General features: G+C 35.9%; 1 protein-coding gene across 1 annotated transcript in view; it reads right to left on the bottom strand.

Annotated features, from left to right (window-relative positions):
• Positions 1-3789: 3789 nt before the first annotated feature.
• The window catches only part of LOC140516993 (transcriptional regulator ATRX-like), an 87949-nt gene continuing 74129 nt past the window's right edge, over positions 3790-17609 (bottom strand). The window contains 4 exon segments of the mRNA XM_072627841.1: positions 3790-4082; positions 4698-4826; positions 15630-15725; positions 17155-17262. Coding sequence (XP_072483942.1) covers positions 3846-4082; positions 4698-4826; positions 15630-15725; positions 17155-17262 — 570 coding nt within the window. The 3' untranslated portion in view covers positions 3790-3845.

Raw genomic sequence — 17609 nt, 5'->3', positions numbered from 1 at the left:
CTAATAATCAATAAAAGATGATCGGTGGTTTCTTTCTAACCAAAGACCTTTAACGGAGATTATGAATATTTTAAATCCCTTCTGAAAGAAAATCCTTTGACAAGTGAAAATCAACCCTGATTGGTAGACATTTAATGACGATGTGGGTTACAAGTCTTCAGCTTCTCGTACTGAAAATGTGGCTTGATCGTGAAATTCAGCTGCCTCCAGCAATCTGGTCAGGTGGATCCATCTCCATCCAGACCCGCGTGGCTGGTTTTCTCCTTTATTAGCTGTTTCACCCTAAACTGCAATGGAGGTGTACAATGAAACCAGCACAACAGTTTTCAGACTCTAGTAAGATATACCAACAGCTTGTTGTGTTCATCCTTCATCGCTGTAAAAGACCATGCCATCAGAGAAATGATGACATGACTTGCACTTCACTTTGTTTTGAGTGAAGGAAGGTTGTGCACGGTCACCAGCATCACTTCTCTTCTAGAGTCATCTGAATCCAGTGACCATTCATCAGGATGACTGGAGATGGCCCAGGGTGCACTGGGAGACCTTGAGCCGTTTAGGCCAAGGCCTATTCAAGTTTTCTCTTAAGGTGAGGTAACACTCATTCAGGGAGAAAGCCTGTTTAAGAACTATCAGGGAATGGTCCCTTTAATGAGGCAGAGAAAAATAACTAAATCATGCTAGGAGGGAAACAGCAACAGATTACTGATAATCTCTCTTAAGCCAGGAGGCTTCAGAAAACAACAGGGGTAGGCCAATCTATTGTGTTGTCCAATCTATGGGCTTCAGAGTGCAGTAGGTTTAAAGTTTTGGGAAATTAAATAAAAGGAAGGGAAGGGAAGGGAAGGGAAAGGAAGGGAAGGGAAGGAAAGAGAAGGGAAGGGTAGGGAAGGGAAGGAAGAAATCTAGCCAGTAAAACCCAAGTTAACTGGGTATACTCTGACCATGCTCACAAAAGCATCCATCAAACAGAGAGACCCATAGTTTCAGATAGAGAAAATCCCAGGATAATATATGATAACAGCTTCAATAAAGAGTTGAGATGGGATCAAAAACATGTCCCAAATCAGCCACTCCTGCTAAGCCAGTGTCCATACCAATGAATCTGGCAACACTGTCAATATCTGCTGCTAACACTGGTCTGGCACTCCCAAGGCACTAGCTGAGAAACCTACTCTGGGCCACACTAGATACTGCATTGCCTTCTCCAGTATTCTCTGGTAGTGACAACTTTGGACAGACTGGATCTAGCATGGATCAGAACAGGGGCGCAGGCAAGCTTGGCACAGATGAACGTCTCAAGATCCATGGCAACAGAAGAAAGGATCAGGTGATGGAAGGGGAGGGCTCATTGCAGCTTTCTTTCCTGTCTTCCTTGGCCAGCTGCAGCAGAGGTCAAGTGAAGTGGGAAAGAAGCATTAGTTTTGAAGTACTTGGACTCAAATGGAAAAAGTAGGATTAGGAAGTTGAAATTGAAAAGGTGAATAACTTTTTATGAAAGAAAAAGAAAATTAGAACTTCCAAAAGGCAAGTTGTGTTGTGAGATAGTTTCTAATTGGGAGTTTGCAAGTAGTGGGTGAATGAATAATTGTCAAGAATATCATTGAAGGAAATTGCTGTTTAGTCACTGTGTATTTGTGTTGACCTGTGAGATCCTCTTCAATTCTGGTTTCCAGTTATCGGGTAAAACAAAGTTAATAATAAACCTTAAAGTGCAAAAGAGTTCTGAAATAGTCAATATTGGATCTGGTATCATTATTTCCCAGAAGAACGAACTAAGGATAAAAAAATTTCAATGATTTTGTCAAAGGATAAAATGCATTAACTATCCTCAAGCACTAGTACCCATCCTGGTGATGTTTGACATATGACACACAGATTGGTTTGTGTAATGAAAAATTTAAGTAATAAAAACACTGTGTATTTTGATCACTTTTTATTTAGATATATTTAAAGAGTAATAACTACAATACTAAACAACATTTTGGGAAGTAAAATATATAGCTATACTTGAGTCTTTAACTCCCCACCCTCCACAAACACATGCAATTTAGTTTTTGTATATATTGGAAAGAAGTGAGAGGTGAAATAATTTTGAAGCACTTAAAGTTTCCTAGGGAATTAGTAAGCCACCCAACAGAAATGAAGCTTAGTTTTCATAGGTATACGAATTTTTACATGACAGACTGAAATGTTTGCTATGTAACTGGATTAAAACACACAAAACAATACAATACTACTCATATGATTTATGTTTTTGAAATTAACAATCATAAAATGTGGAGAACCTGGTAGCCAAAATTCTTTCAACAAGCAATCAGTCTTTTAAGGTCATGAAAACCAGATAACATATAAAACAAATATAAAAGGGGCTTCTCAAACAACTATAATAGGTATTACTCCATGTTTTCATTAAAGTTGAAAGTTTTATTCAAAGTATATATTCCATAACATTTTGGGAGGGGGAGAGAGAGAGGGAATACGTAAAGTTTTCAATTCTTATTTCATTTTTTTCTCCATTTCCAATTAATTTAATGTTTTTCATGTTACTTTTCTTTAGGGTCGGGGTTAGGATATAAACAAAGGCATTTTAGATCCTCCCACCATGAATAAAGTGTAATGTCTTTTTGATGTCCCTAGGGTTTCTGTAATAGATTTCACCGCTCACTTCCAGGTTGTCTCAAAATGCTAATATGTGATAATGCACTCTCTTAATATAAAGGAGATCTTATAGTTGATAATACCCCTAAAGGCATCAGGATATATCCTTAAATATCCTGAGTCTCCACTGAAATAAGTATCATTGCTTTTTTATACACTTGTCAGCCACTAATTTAATCTATACCTTTAAAAAAGCACTAAAAACTGAAAATTTGCTTCAACAAATATGATTTTCTAATTGTTCTATATTTTTTCTGGTGAACTTATTTTTATATTCAGACAGTCTTGTATTTATTAGCCAACAGAAAACCAGCAAAAAAATTATCACAAAAAAATTAAGAGGTATTTCTGAAAGATATTCAAAAGAAGAAAATTTAAAACAAATATATTGAATTAAATATTTTGGTGGAAAAATAGAAGATAAGAAACCGTATAAAACAAACCAAAAATATTGCTTCAAATACTTTGTAATAAACTTTCAATTACTGGCCAACTCCTATACCACTAGATCACGCAAAATATAGCCAGGATTAAACTTTTAAAATTTAAGTTAAAAATGTCTATAGAAGAAAACTGCAAAGTATCTCAAGATGAGTACTCATTCCTAAATTTCTCAGCTACATAGGTAATTTAGCAATACACAAACTTATAATCTGAGGTAAATAAACAGGAGATTCCTTCTTTCCTTTTAATTTCAAGAACTCTTACAAAACAAAATTACCTTATGACAAAGGATCAACTCTTGACCTCTTATGTTAGGTTCTGATAAATATAAACATACAAAGATTTTTTTTTACTTATTTGTTTTCAGATTGATTTTATAGTAAAAATAAAGAGGTAATAAAAATTTAGAGGAAATAGTATGGATCCCATGTTATTATTCTTGAATAAGTTTCCAATGAAAATAATTTGAAATCTTCTTTCAATTTAGTGTGTGTGTATATATATATATATATATATATATGTATGTATATGTATACACATACATATATGTGCATATAATAAAAATGTGGGCAATATTAATCTCAAATTTCAAAATAAAAATGAATTACAGAAAATCTAACCTGGAGAGAACATAACATTTATAGGAAACAAAGAATTAATACATTTTTTTTCAATTAGGCTGGTGATTCCTAGAACAAATTGTCAACTTTATAATATATTTTCTATATTTTAGAGGAAAATCACATTGATTTCCTTTGGGAGGTTCTTGATTTCTTGCTTCTTATTAGCTGGGGTTCCATACCACTAACAGTTGGTTGATACATTCCTTTCACATCAATATACTGGTAACAAGAGGGATTTATGACTAGATCTGGAGGCTCTGGAAGCACAAGGTGATGAGTCGAATCTTCTTGTGGCTGGCTAGGTTCTTGTAGTACCTCCTTATTCCTTTGCATCTGTTGGACGTAGCTTATTAACTGTGAAAGGAAGATTCAAATTATTGACTCTGAAGAATGTAAAGATTTTGGGCTCTGGATTTAGAGAAGTTAGTCTTTGAGTACTTACTTTCTGACTAACTACTCCCCAATTACTTACTCCCTACAACTACAGCTCCTTCCAACTCTCAAGTCTTTGTTAGAAAATGAATGTTTTTTAGAGATATCATATTCACAAATAATTTATGTTCTAGAAAATAACATGTAATTTTCTGAACAACTTAGATGATACATAGAAAACATTTATATAATAAGATACATGATTAAAAGAGATATTTTCTGGTAGTAATATATAATATCATATATATCACGTACCTAAATTTATACATAGAATTCACCTATCATTTATCTACCTATATATCCTATCATCCAATCCATCTACAAATATTTTTTCAAAAGAAATCATTTCAATATAAGGATCAAGAGTCAGAAACTAAGTCATCACTAGCATCTTCAGGAATATTCTTTAAAATACTTTTTGGTATCTCTACTTGGGAGAAAAAAGGTCTTATGACTATACACCTACTCGTCTCATTTGTCTTGAAATGTCTAAATAAATACATGGTGAAGTTTGCAGAAATGTAAAAATAAACTTACCATTTGCTGTCTTATGGATACATCATTGTAGATGGCTTCTCTATGTTTAGCATCTCGTTCCTGGCTGGCTTGCTTACGTAATGCCAAGGAATAAATTTGAGCGTCTGTCATATGTGTATTTTCTTTCCACTAAAGTAAAAATACAACACAACACGCAATCCTCAGTTGAATTTATTTATTAGGCATCTATTACACAATAATGTATCAGACTTGGGAATACTCTGTAAACTCTGAGGACCCTTAAACTCCTGCTTTAAGGGGTGATTCTCAGGACTTTAGTTACCAACTGACAATCTTTTCTTAATACTTACTTTGTGTCAGGCACTATATAACTATAATTACAAGCAGAAATCCAGTCTCAGCCACTAAGGAATTCATATTCTAATGGAAGAAATCAATGCATAAAAAGTGAAAAGACAAAAAATGAGGAGGGGAAGAAGATGAAGAGTCCTGAGTACAGCCTAGAGAAAAATGAAGAGGTGACTGGACCAGGGCATATAAGGGCTAAGAATACTTCTGAGGTGTGAATTTCAGGGTGGAAGTCATCTTCCAGATGAAGAGTTTTCTGGAGCATGCTAAAGGAGTCTGGTAGGGAATGAAGAGCTATCTGGACTGGGAACCATCTTTAAATGGAGATGCAAGAGAAGTCATCAAATCAGAAAGCTAATTCTCTTCCTAAAGGGTTTTTTAAATTTGTTTTCAGTGTTCTACAATCATTTCCACATATCTTAGATTTTTTTCCCCCTCCCTCTCCCTCCTTCCCCCTAATCCTTCACTCCCTCCCCGAGATGGCATCCAATTTTACATAGGTTCTACACATAAATTTCTATTAAATACATTTTCACCTTAGTCATGTTGCATAGAAGAATTAAAATGAAAGGGAGAAATCATAAAACAAAATGTAATACAAAATAAAATGATCTGTTTCATTCTGCAGTTGAATCCCATAGTTCTTTCTCTGGATGTGGAAGACATTTTGCCTTAAGAGACCACTGGGAATTTTTTAAGTCCCTACATTGCAATGAAGTACTAAGTCTACCAGAAAAACTCCTCGCACATTGTAGTTGTTGTTGTATACAGTTCTCCTGGTTCTGCTCCTTTCACTCAGCATCAGAACATACAAGTCTTTCCAGGCCTCTCTGAAGTCTTCCTGTTCATCATTTTTTATAACACATAACATTCATATACCACAACTTATTCAGTCATTCCCCAGTTGATGGGGATCTCATTGATTTCCAGTTTTTGGCCACCACAATGAGAGCTGCTATAAATATTTTTGTACATGTGGGACCCTTACAGTCTCTTGGGGATACAGTCCTAGAAGCAGTATTGCTGGGTCAAAGGGTATGCACATTTTTGTAGTCTTTTGGGCATGGTTCCAAATTGCTCTCCAGAATGTTTAGATCAGCTTACAGCTCCGCCAACAATGAATTAGTGTTCCAACTCTCCCACATCATTTCTCACCTTCCTGTTTGGTCAGGTTAGCCAATCTGATAGGTGTGATGTGATGTAATTTAGAGCATTTTTTCACATGACTATAGACAGCTTGAATTTCTTCCTCTGAAAACTGCCTGTTCATATCCTTTGACCGTTTATCAATTGAGGAATGACTTGTATTCTGGTACATTTGACTCAGTTCTCTACATATTTTAGAAATGAGGCCTTTATCACAAACACTAGTTGCAAAAGTTCTTTTCCAGTTTTCTGCTTCCCCCCTAATCTTGGATGCATTAGGTTTGGTTGTGCATAAAACTTTTCAATATAATGTAATCAAAATTATCCATTTGGCAGTTTATAATGTTTCCCATCTCTTGCTTAGTCAAAACTTCTTCCATTCTCCGTAAATCTGATAAATACGCTATTCCTTGCTCCACTAATTTGTTTATAATATCAATCTTAATACCTAGATCATGTACCCAGTTGGACTTTATTCTTGTGTATGGTGTCAGGCATTGGTCTATACCTAGTTTCTGCCACACTGTTATCCAGGTTTTCCAGCAATTTTTGTCGAACAGTTTGAGTTCTTATCCCAGAAGCTGGGGTGCTTGGGTTTATCAAACAGTACAGTGCTATATTCATTAACTCCTGTGTCTTGAGTACCTAACATATTCCACCGGTCTACCCCTCTGTTTCTTAGTCAATACTAAGTGGTTTTGAAAATTGCTGCTTTATAATACTATTTGAGATCTGGTAGCTAGGCCACCTTCCCTAGTATTTCTTTTCATTAGTTTCCTTGTTGTTCTGAACTTATTTTTCTTCCGGTGAATTCCATTATTTTTTCTAGTTCTAGAAAATAATTATCTGATAGTTTGATTGTTATGGCACTTAATAAGTAAAGTAATTTAGGTAAAATTGTCATTTTTATTATATTGGCTCGGCATACCCACAAGCAACTGATGTTTTTTCCAGTTACTTAGATCTGACTTCATTTGTGTAAAGTGCTTTGTAATTGTGTTCATATAGTCGTTGAATTTGTTTTGGCAGGTAGACTCAAATATTTTATAATGTTTACCATAGCTTTAAATGGAATTTCTTTTCCTATCTCTCACTGTTGGCCTTTGTTAGTAATATAGAAAAATACACAAGATTTGTGTGGGTTTATTTTGTAACCGGCAACTTTGTCAAAGTTGTTTATTATTTCAAGTAGTTTTTTTACCTGATTCTCTGGGACTCTCTAAGTATATCATCATATCATCTGCAAAGAGTGATAACTTAGTTTCTTCTTTGCCTATTCTAATTCCTTCAATTTCTTTTTCTTCTCTTATTGCTACAGTTAACATTTCCAATACCATATTGAATAATAATGGTGATAATGGACATTCTTGTTTCACCCTTGATCTTAATGGAAATGCATCTAGCTTATGCCCACTGCATAAAATGCATTCTGAGGGTTTTAGGTAGATACTGATTATGTTCTTCCTCATTGGAAGTGAGTTCATTTTCTCATTTTTGATATTGGCAATTTGGTATTCTTTTTTCTTTTTTTAAATCAAATTGACTAAAGGTTTGTCAATTTTATCGGTTTTTTCACAAAACCAAGTCTTAGTTTCATTTACTAGTTCAATAGTTTTCTTAATTTCAACTTTATTAATCTTTCCTTTGGTTTTCAGTATTTTGGTATTTAATTGAGGGTTTTCATTTTTTTTTCCTAGCTTTTTCAGCTGCATTCCCAACTCATTGATCTCCTCTGTCTCTATTTTCTTCATGTAAGCATTCAAAGATATAAAATTTTCCCTACGAATTGATTTTGCAATATCTCATAAGATTTGGTTGGTTGTCTTATTTTTGTTATTCTCTTGAATGCAGTTCTTTTGTTTCTATGATTTGTTGTTTAACCCACTCATTCTTTAGGATTAGATTATTTAGTTTCCAATTAAATTTTGGTCTATCTTTCCATGGCCTTTTATTACACATAATTTTTATTGCATTGTGACCTGAGAAGGATGTATTCACTATCTCTGCCTTTCTACACTAGATTGTGAGCTTTTATGTCCTAGTACAGGGTTACTTTTTGTATATGTGCCATATTCTATCGCTATTCAATTTTCTCCAGAGATCTATAATATGTGCTTTATCCAGAGTTTTATTCACCTCTTTAACTTCTTTCTTGTTTACTTTGAAGTTAGATTTCTCAAGTTGAGAGGGGGCGAGGTTGAGGTCCTCAAGTTTTGCTGTCTTATTTCTTCCTACAATTCCCTCAACCTCATCTCTAAGAATCTGGATGCTACACCATTTGGAGCATATATGTTTATTAATGATATTGCTTTGTTTTCTATGGTGCCTTTTAGCAGGATATAGTTTCCTTCCTTATCTCTTTTGATTAGATCTCTTTCTGCCTTTGCTTTGTCTGAGATTAGGATTGCTACCCCTGCTTTTTTTTTTTTACATCAGATGAAGCACAATATATTCTGCTCCAACCTTTTACCTCTACGCTGTCTGTATCCCACCATTTCAAATGTGTTTCTTGCAAACAACATATTGTTGGATTATGGTTTTTAAATCCATTCTGCTATCCATCTCAGTTTTGTAGGAAAGCTCATCCTATTCACATTCACAGTTATGATTACTCTTTGCGTCTTTCTCTCCATCCTCTTTCCCCCCGTTTATGCTTTTAGTTCTCTCTTCTCCCTTCCCCTCCACAATAGTTTTAATTTTTGAACACCTCCTCCCACTGTCCTCTCTCTGTTCTTTCAGCCCTCCTCCCTTTTATTCCTTCACCCTTGCTACTTCTTCCCTCCCTTTTAGCCTCCCCTCCCTCTACTTTCCTCCTTCCCTTCCTACTGCCTATAGAGCTAGTTAGATTTATATATTTAAGTTTGTTGTTCCTTCCTTGAACCAAATCAGATGAGAGTAAATATCAGACAATGCTCATCTCCATTCCCTCTTTCCTATTTACTGTAATAAAATTTTGTGCCTCTTTCTGTGATGTAATTTACTGTTTCCTGCCTCCTTTTTCACATCTCCTGCTACAATCCCTTCACACCCTTAAATCACATGTTTATCATTCACATCGTTTACTTTATATCCACTCCCTTTATCTATGTATGTCCCTTTTATATTTCATAATAAATATACAATTCTCAAGATTAACAAGTATCATCTTCCCTTATAGGAATGTAAACAGTTTGCCCATATTGAGTAACAATGTGTTTTTCCCCATTTATCTTTTAATGCCTCTCTTGAGACCTGTGTTTGAAGATCAAATTTTCTATTGAATCAGGAAGGTCTAGAAATCTCTTATTTTATTGAATGTCCATCTCCTTGCCCAAAATATCTGCTCAACTTTGCTGGGTAAGTGATCCTTGGTTGTAGTCCCAGCTCCTTTGCCTTACAGAATATCATATTCTAATTCCTTCAGTCTTTCAATGTAAAAGCTGCAAGGTCCTGTGTGATCCTGACTATAGCTCCTCGATTTTTGAATGGTTTCCTTCTGGCTACCTGTAGTATTTTCCCCTTCCCTGGTCCTTGGTATTTTTAGTTTGGAATCCTTTTTGGGAGGTGAACAGTGGATTCTTTCGATGACGATTCCACCCTCTAAATCTAGGACTTCTGGGCTGTGATTTTTTATGATGTCTTGGAAGATATTGTCCAAGTTCTTTTTTTCATCATGGCTTTCTTACAGGTCAATAATTCTTAGATTTTCTCTCCTGAATCTATTTTCCAGGTCAGTTGTTTTTCCAATTAGATAATTTACATTTTCTTCTATCTTTTCATTCTTTAGATTTTGTTTGACTGATTCTTGATGTCTCATAGAGTCATTAGCTTCTACCTGCCCAATTCTAATTTTTATCAAACTTTTTCTTCAGTTAACTTTTGCATCTCCTTTTCTACCTTTCCAATTATTTCCCCAGTTGGTTTTTGTACTTTTTGTCCATTTGTTCAATTTACCCAGTTAGGTTTTGTGCTTCCTTTTCCATTTGTCCAATTTTCCTTTTTAAGGAGCTGTTCTTTTTGGTGAATTCTTTTGTCATACTTTAAAAATCATTGGCCAGTTTTTCTTCTATTTCTCTAATTTGACTTTTAAAATCCTTCTTCAGCTCTTCCAAGAGTGTTCTTTGTGCTTGTAACCAGTTCAGAGCCCCTTCTGAAGTTTCAGATGGCAGTACAGTCTCAATGCTAACCTCTTTGGTGTTCGTGATTTGGTCTTTGTCCCCATAGAAAGATTCTATGGTCTTTCTGCTTTGCTTCTTACTCATGATGATGATAATCACCCCTTTCCTGGCTTTTAAAGTAGACCTCTGCTTCTGGGGCACATGGGACTATGTCCCACAGTTCTTGTGCCCTGAATTTGAGACTTCGTGTGTTGTGGTCTCTGGTTCTTTCAGCTAGAAGCTAAAGTACTGCAGCTTACTTGGTGCTGAGCTGGATGGTGTAGGAAAACAGAGGCCAGGTGAAGTCTTTTTCTGTTTCCCTGGAGTTACCTTGGAACTAGCTTGTTAAATGCAGGGGAGGGGTGGTCTGGCCACAGAAGGTCTTCTCTGCTGAGCTACAGCATAGGCAAGCTCAGCGGCTGGTGATCCCAGGTGCCCTAGTGTCTTTCTGCTTCCCCTGGGGTGCTCAGGCACCCCTGGGGTCCTAGTATTGACAGTTTCTGGCTCCATGCCCCTGTGGCTCCAGATTTCCTCCCAGTTTGCTGAGGTGGGGTTGTCTAGGACATCTCTGGGCCTTCACTGGTTCCCTTCAGTCACAGCAACAGCAACCCTCCTTAGTGGCTTTTCTAGCCTCGCGTGCTAAGAGTCTGTTTGCCCCTTCTGCTGATCTCACTGTTCCAGGAATTTTCTGGGGTTTATGGTTTCTTTATGGTTCTCTCAAGATTAACAATGGGAGGGGGAGAGAGCATTTACTGATCACTCTGCCATTATGGTTCCCAGAAGTTCAAGTAGGTGACTTACAGAAATTTAATCTGCAGGCTGATAGTCTCGGAAGCAGCTGCTGCAGATACGTGGGCTCCATGGCTCTCATTTGCTTGGTTCCACTAGCCTCCAATCCTGGGTTGATATACCTGAGATTCTGCAGTAGAGCCACTGCCTCAGGTCTTCCCAAAGGTTTTGAGGCTATCCCAGAGGAGTTGAGGTGATTTTCTAATACCCTTGGCTCATGTCAATTAGTGTGCTTCTCCACAAAATTATCAGTTGAGAATCATTTTAGTCAGCCAGTCTTAAGTGATTTTGAGAAAATGATACTTAGAAGTAAATAGGAAAAAATGGGAGAAAATAACATAGCCCAACAACTATTCCAACAAAGATCTAGGAGGAATACTATATGGGGTATGATCAGAAAATCCAAGGAGAAAATATAATGGGACATTTTTTCAAGCCCATGATTATTAATAGGCTTCTGATGATGGTATGTGACCAGGGCATGAACTATGAAGTAGGACTGCGCCTATATCTACGAAGTGAAAAAAAAATCACAGATTAAACTCCTAGGCTCACATCAAAAGTGGGCTGGCAGTGCTATTATTTTGGCCTCAGACCTGGATTAGGAATTCATCTCCTTGGCTCAGAACAGAAGTGTGTCAAAAGCCCTGTTACACTGAAATTTTGGATCCTTTCAACTAGCTGATGGGATCAGCAAGCATAAATAGGTACTCTAGGGAAGCTAAGTCAGTACATGTATTGCTGACACCCAAAACAGTATCTGGACCCTGAATCTCTTTGGAAGTCTGAATTCCCCAGCTTGAGAAAAACCTGTAACTCTTCAAGATGCACACAACTCGGACCCTGGAGAATGCAGCAGCAGAACCCGATATGATGCAGAACAGAATCATCAATGCCCTGACATTTCTCTCCAAAAGTGCACTACACGAGAGCTAACACCAAACTTCAATTCAGGGAAAACTGAAGAAACAAAAAAGTACTCGTATAGCAGAAATTTAATATGGTGTCAGTTTTCCAAGACATGAAATCAGAGAAAAAATATTCCAACATTTCTGTAAGAAAATTTTTTTTAAAAGTTGTTTTGACCTAGAAAATTCTAGAAGAAAGACAAGAAAGTGAAAAGGATGATTTGAAAGGGTAAATGCCTACACAGGCTGCAGTGCCTTCAGCAAGAAGCAGAGTTGCTGTCTGAAATTGGAGTAATCAGAAAGCAAATTGGGGGTTTGATTGGTTAGAGAAAGGAGAAGGAAACTTAAAATTAATTACTTCAAATTAACTTTTCTTTCTTCTTATTGTCTTTGACTTTGAAGTTATGAAATTTGATCGTGATACTTTCATTTTGGGGTTTCGGGGATTTTTTCTATTATCACAGCCCTCCCTTTCATATAGATCTGAGCAATTTCATTCTCCTTCTATTGGGACCTTTAGAGAGTTCAAGTATTCCTAGGTATTTTTTCCTTCTTCAACCAGGTCAGATGTTTTTGATATGAGGCTCCTTATATTTTTTCGGTTGTCAAACTTTAATATTTCTTATTGTCTCATGGAGTCATTAAATTAAGTTTGTTTATTTTCAGAATGTCTATTACTTGAAAAATGCTTTGTATGGGGGTGAAACCAAGACCGTGGAGTAAAGGCAGGAACTCACCTGAGCTCTCCCCCACACTTGTCCACATACTTTATTCAAAGTTCTCCGAACAAAAAAAGACTCTAAATAAAATCTAGAGCAACAAAACCGACAGAAAACAGAGGAAAATAAATTTCCAACCCAAGCAAATTCCAATGGTCTTTCAGGAAAGGTCCATCAAGCCAGTGTGACAAGCACAGTCCAGCACGGGCATTCCAGCACTGCAGCCACTAAATCAGCAACAGTTGTTTCTGCAGCTCACAAAAGATGAATACGTATCAGAGAGGGAATACAACAAAGTACTGCCCTGTGAGCTTTGAAAGAATGGAAAACCTACCAAGAGTCCCCTGCCCAGCAGGGAGCACAATGACTGAATCTGAATCTCAGTTTGGCAGATATTTAAGAATGCATTGCAGAGGAAAGATATTTGCTGGACTCCAATATTTTGAGCAACCTGCCTTGTCTAGTTCATGGTTCAGAGAGGAAGTTTAACCATTCGGCCAAGTCACATTCAGAAGTTAATTTGGAATAGAGTTTTATCATTTGAAAGGCATATATATATGCATATATTAATGTGTGCATATATGTATATGTGAGTGTTTACTCATTCTTCCAGTCTTCCTTTCTGAAATGAGACTTGTGTCAGTTAAAATAAAAGGTTATGAAAGATCTAAGAAACAGAACCACAGGTTTACCCTTGTTTGGGTTCCTTGCCCTGATCACTCAGAATAACGTGATTCCATAGCAACTATAAACAATAAATTTTTGATATTCTGATTTTGCCATTTTTGGCCATGAATAAGTTAAGAGACCATTATATAGATGAAATGAAACAAATATATACTAGTATTATTATTAAAATTAAATTTGAAGAAGTTGTAGTCAGAAAAAAGAATGACTGACAGACAGATTGGAAGCTGGAAGAACAAAGAAGAAAAAGAGACGATTATACTTATGTGTAACTGTAATTCATATACCAAGATTTGATGAAGAGAAAGAAGAATGAGAAAGTTTTTTTAAGAACTTGACAATACTATCCACTGCATCACCTAGGTGCCCCATCTGATAACCAAATGCCATGTAAAGGTAGCTAAGCAAAAGCAGTACTTTGCCTCACCCAGACCTGTTTCAACCTGACCTCGCCACCACTGTCAATGCAGGCACCATATAAAATGTGACCTGGTAACATTTTTCCAAGAGTACCACAAGAAATTCTATCCACCAAAGTTCTATGAAATGGCTCAGTGTCAAACACTAATAGCTTTTATCAACAGAAATAGTCCTAAGGAGCAGAAAAGTAGCTAGTAACCTGAATGGGAAGACAATATCCAGTTCACACATCCAGCAAAGCCCTGCTTAGTATCAGCCTGACTAATGACCAAGAACAGCAGTAAGAAACTCTAGTCAGTGAAGTTTTTCATAAAAAGAACTAAAAAAAGAGTTCAGCCTGAGGGCAAGAAAGGTCCTTCCAGGACCATCCCAGAACATCCTCCCACCATGATCAGAAAGTAACAAAAGGAAATGGACTACGGAGAATTTGTATTTCCCATAACTATAGTGAGAACATTAACATGAAGTAAGAGTGAGCATTTGGAAAAATACCCCTATCTCAAATGGACAGTTTGGTATAGAAACAAACTCAAAAGAGAAACAAACAGGAATGGCCGATAGACAGGGTTATGAGGAAGGTTCATACTTGTGAAGAGTGACAAAGAACAAAACAAAAGAAACAAATACTTTCTGAGCTTAAATCTGGGGGGTCACAAAAGGGTAAAAAGAAAACAATTAGCATCTGTCACAAAGTCTCTGATGGCCTCCTAAGACAATTGACAAATGGCTAAACAAATACTGGGATATAAGTGTAAAGGAGCATTATTGCAAAAGAAATCATCTCAGAGAATCCTGGGTAATACGAAATGAAGTGAGGACAACGCATATAACAAGAATATTATAAATAAAGCAACATTGAAATAGTTATGAACTCAGTTCTAATAATAACCACAGTCATTCTACCTGACTTGCAGCGGAAACCTGACATATACGTATGTATGTGTAGGTATGTGTATATATACACACACCTATATGTATACATGCATATATATGCATGCACGTATGCATATATGTATATATACACACACAACACACAGTATATGTATGCACACATGCATATATGTATGTATGCATACATATGTATATGTGTATATACATATTAATGTATCATGTATATAATCAAATGGGTATACACATATATATAATGTACACAAATTTATATATGCATATATGTGTATAGCATTTTTATGTGCACTTCTTGGGAAAAAGGACCATCTTCTTTATCTATCTGAATCACAAACGCTTAACAAAATCTTTAGTAAAAACATTTTTATTCACTCACTCACTGAAATCCCATTTAAAGCCCTTAAAGAAGAAAACTGAAATTTACCCTCCCCCACCAAAAGTAATCAGCAAAACATCTCAACCAATGGCCTCAAGAATACAAAACACATCCTTCAGTATTAGGTTAGGAAATCACAGAAAAAAATACTATTTGTTGGCAAATAAAATATAGTAAAGCAACTGAAACTGCACCTAAAAATGTCATCAGAAATGAAGACACTTTAAAGCGATATGTAGACTTAATAAATATGAAATTAAACTTATGGACAATATAAAAAACGTGAAAATTAAAAAATGGCTTAAATGAAAGGGTAATGCAAATGGCAAGTCTATAGGACAAGTCAAGATGTTGCAATACAATTTGAAAAAAACAAAATTTCAAGCTTGAGATTTCAATAAGTCATTCCAAAAAGCCTTCCATAATTTAATTGGGTAAGAGTTTACTAACAGAAATATGCAAAAGAAATGAAGGTGAAAGAAACTGTACAGGAAAAATAAAAGTAATAAACAAAGCAAGATAGTCATTTAACTTACAAAATCTGTAATTACATCTTCAAGAGGTTGAACCTTCATTGACATCACATTCTTGTTGGCTTCTGCTACTTTTTCTTTTCCCTGATTAATAAGATCCTGAAAGAAAAGAATTTTAGATAAATTCTTCAAATTTACACTTATATACGCATATGTAACAGTTAAAATCAGGTAAACTGAGTTTCAAGCACAATTTATTGGTAAAGTCTAATATCCCAAATGAAGGAGATAGTTCCCTTTTATAGATTCTATGGAGTAAAGAACAATGAATGAGAACCAGGTAGGCGACATCCTGACATTGAGGACAACACTGCTAGTCACGTAGCTGAGGCATGGGAAACAAATATGACTGGCTGGAAGTTGGGCCAGCAACAACCACGTTTCCTTCTCTCCTGTGACTTAGGAAATGTTCATTTCTTGAGTCCACCTTGGAAGGTCAAAAGATGGCGGACCAGACAGCAAATCTTTGGATAGCTAACCAGACATCCTTGCAGCATAGTTTGGTGATTTAAAGATACAAGAACAATCTTCCCGGTGTCTAAAACTTTCATTCTGCAAAGACAGCAGAATTTTTTGAGGCAAGAAAAGTAGAGTTATTGGCAGGAAAGCTGGATTTCAGTTCATTATATTTCAGCTAAATTTCTGAATTAAGGTCAGAAGCAAAGAACTGTAACTTATGCAGTTAAAGAACAAAAACAATTGCAAAAAGGATCAATAAAAATAACACCAAATCAATATAAGCTTACATAGATGAGAGACACTCTTTGGTACCATTTAATGGCTCAATTTTCAGTGGAAGATATCCCAGAAGTTAAACGAACTAGGATTGAAACCAAGAATCACCTATCCAGCAAAACTGAGTGTAATCCTAACCCTAACCCTTCAGGGAAAAAATGGTTATTCAGTGATAGACTTTCAAGCATTCTTGGTGAAAAGACCAGAACTGAAGAGAAAATCTGAATTTCAAACACAGGAATTAAGAGAAGCATGAAAAGGTAAATAGGAAAGAGAAATTATGAAGGACTTTCTAAAACTGAGCTATTTACATTCCTACATGGAAAGATAATATTTGTAAGTCTTGAGACTTTTCTCAGTATTTGGGTAGTTGGAGGGATTATACACAGACACAGACACAGACACACATACACACACACCACAGACCCTTTATTCCCCCTTTCTCTGCCTGTTCCCCTCTTGCGCCTTTCCTTATACACCCTTTGTATGAAGAAATGATCCTAATCACTGTACACTTATTTTGTATATTTTCTTTTCTTACTTAGCTGGGAACATGTCAGCTCTTTGAAGGCAGGGACTGTTTTCAATCACAATCCACCTAGAAAATTGCTTTAAAGTTATGTTCTTTGTTCAGCTGATTCTAAGGGAGATTCTAAGAAAGAATCAGAAAGAGAGAGAGAGAGAGAGAGAGAGAGAGAGAGAGAGAGAGAGAGAGAGAGAGAGAGAGAGAGAGAGACTGCCTTTAACTTCAATAATTCAGATTCATATTTATAGCTATTTTTTCGAAACTTACTTCCAACTGTTGAAAGTTCATTGACGACAGAGCTTCCATATCAAAGGGAACAAATTGAGATTCAGAACTGAAAGTGACACCAGGAAAAGTGAAATGAAAACTCAGGCCCTACAAAACAAAAAAAAGAGGAAAAAAATTTTCAAACTAGGACTTGAAACAAGCAATTTAATACCACTTATTGCCAATGAGGAATCCTTTATATTTATAGCTAGAAAATTATTATCACACAAACAAAACTACCTACAAATGAATGCAAATTAATAAATATGTGGCAACCACAGTTTACTAAGCACAAATAAAGTCTAAATAAACAAGGGAAGAGGAAAAGAACTCATGTATGCAAAACGATAGTCATTCTTTTTACTATGGCAAAAAAATGGACATTCAGAGAATGACTAATATTCAGGAATGACTAAACAAATGAATGTGATGGAATGAACCTTTCTATGCTGTTT

This window comes from Notamacropus eugenii, assembly GCF_028372415.1.
Source record: "Notamacropus eugenii isolate mMacEug1 chromosome Y unlocalized genomic scaffold, mMacEug1.pri_v2 SUPER_Y_unloc_22, whole genome shotgun sequence".
In the NCBI taxonomy this organism is placed as follows: domain Eukaryota; kingdom Metazoa; phylum Chordata; class Mammalia; order Diprotodontia; family Macropodidae; genus Notamacropus; species Notamacropus eugenii.
Note: the sequence above shows the minus strand (reverse complement) of the source record. Positions and strands in the feature narration are given on the sequence as shown.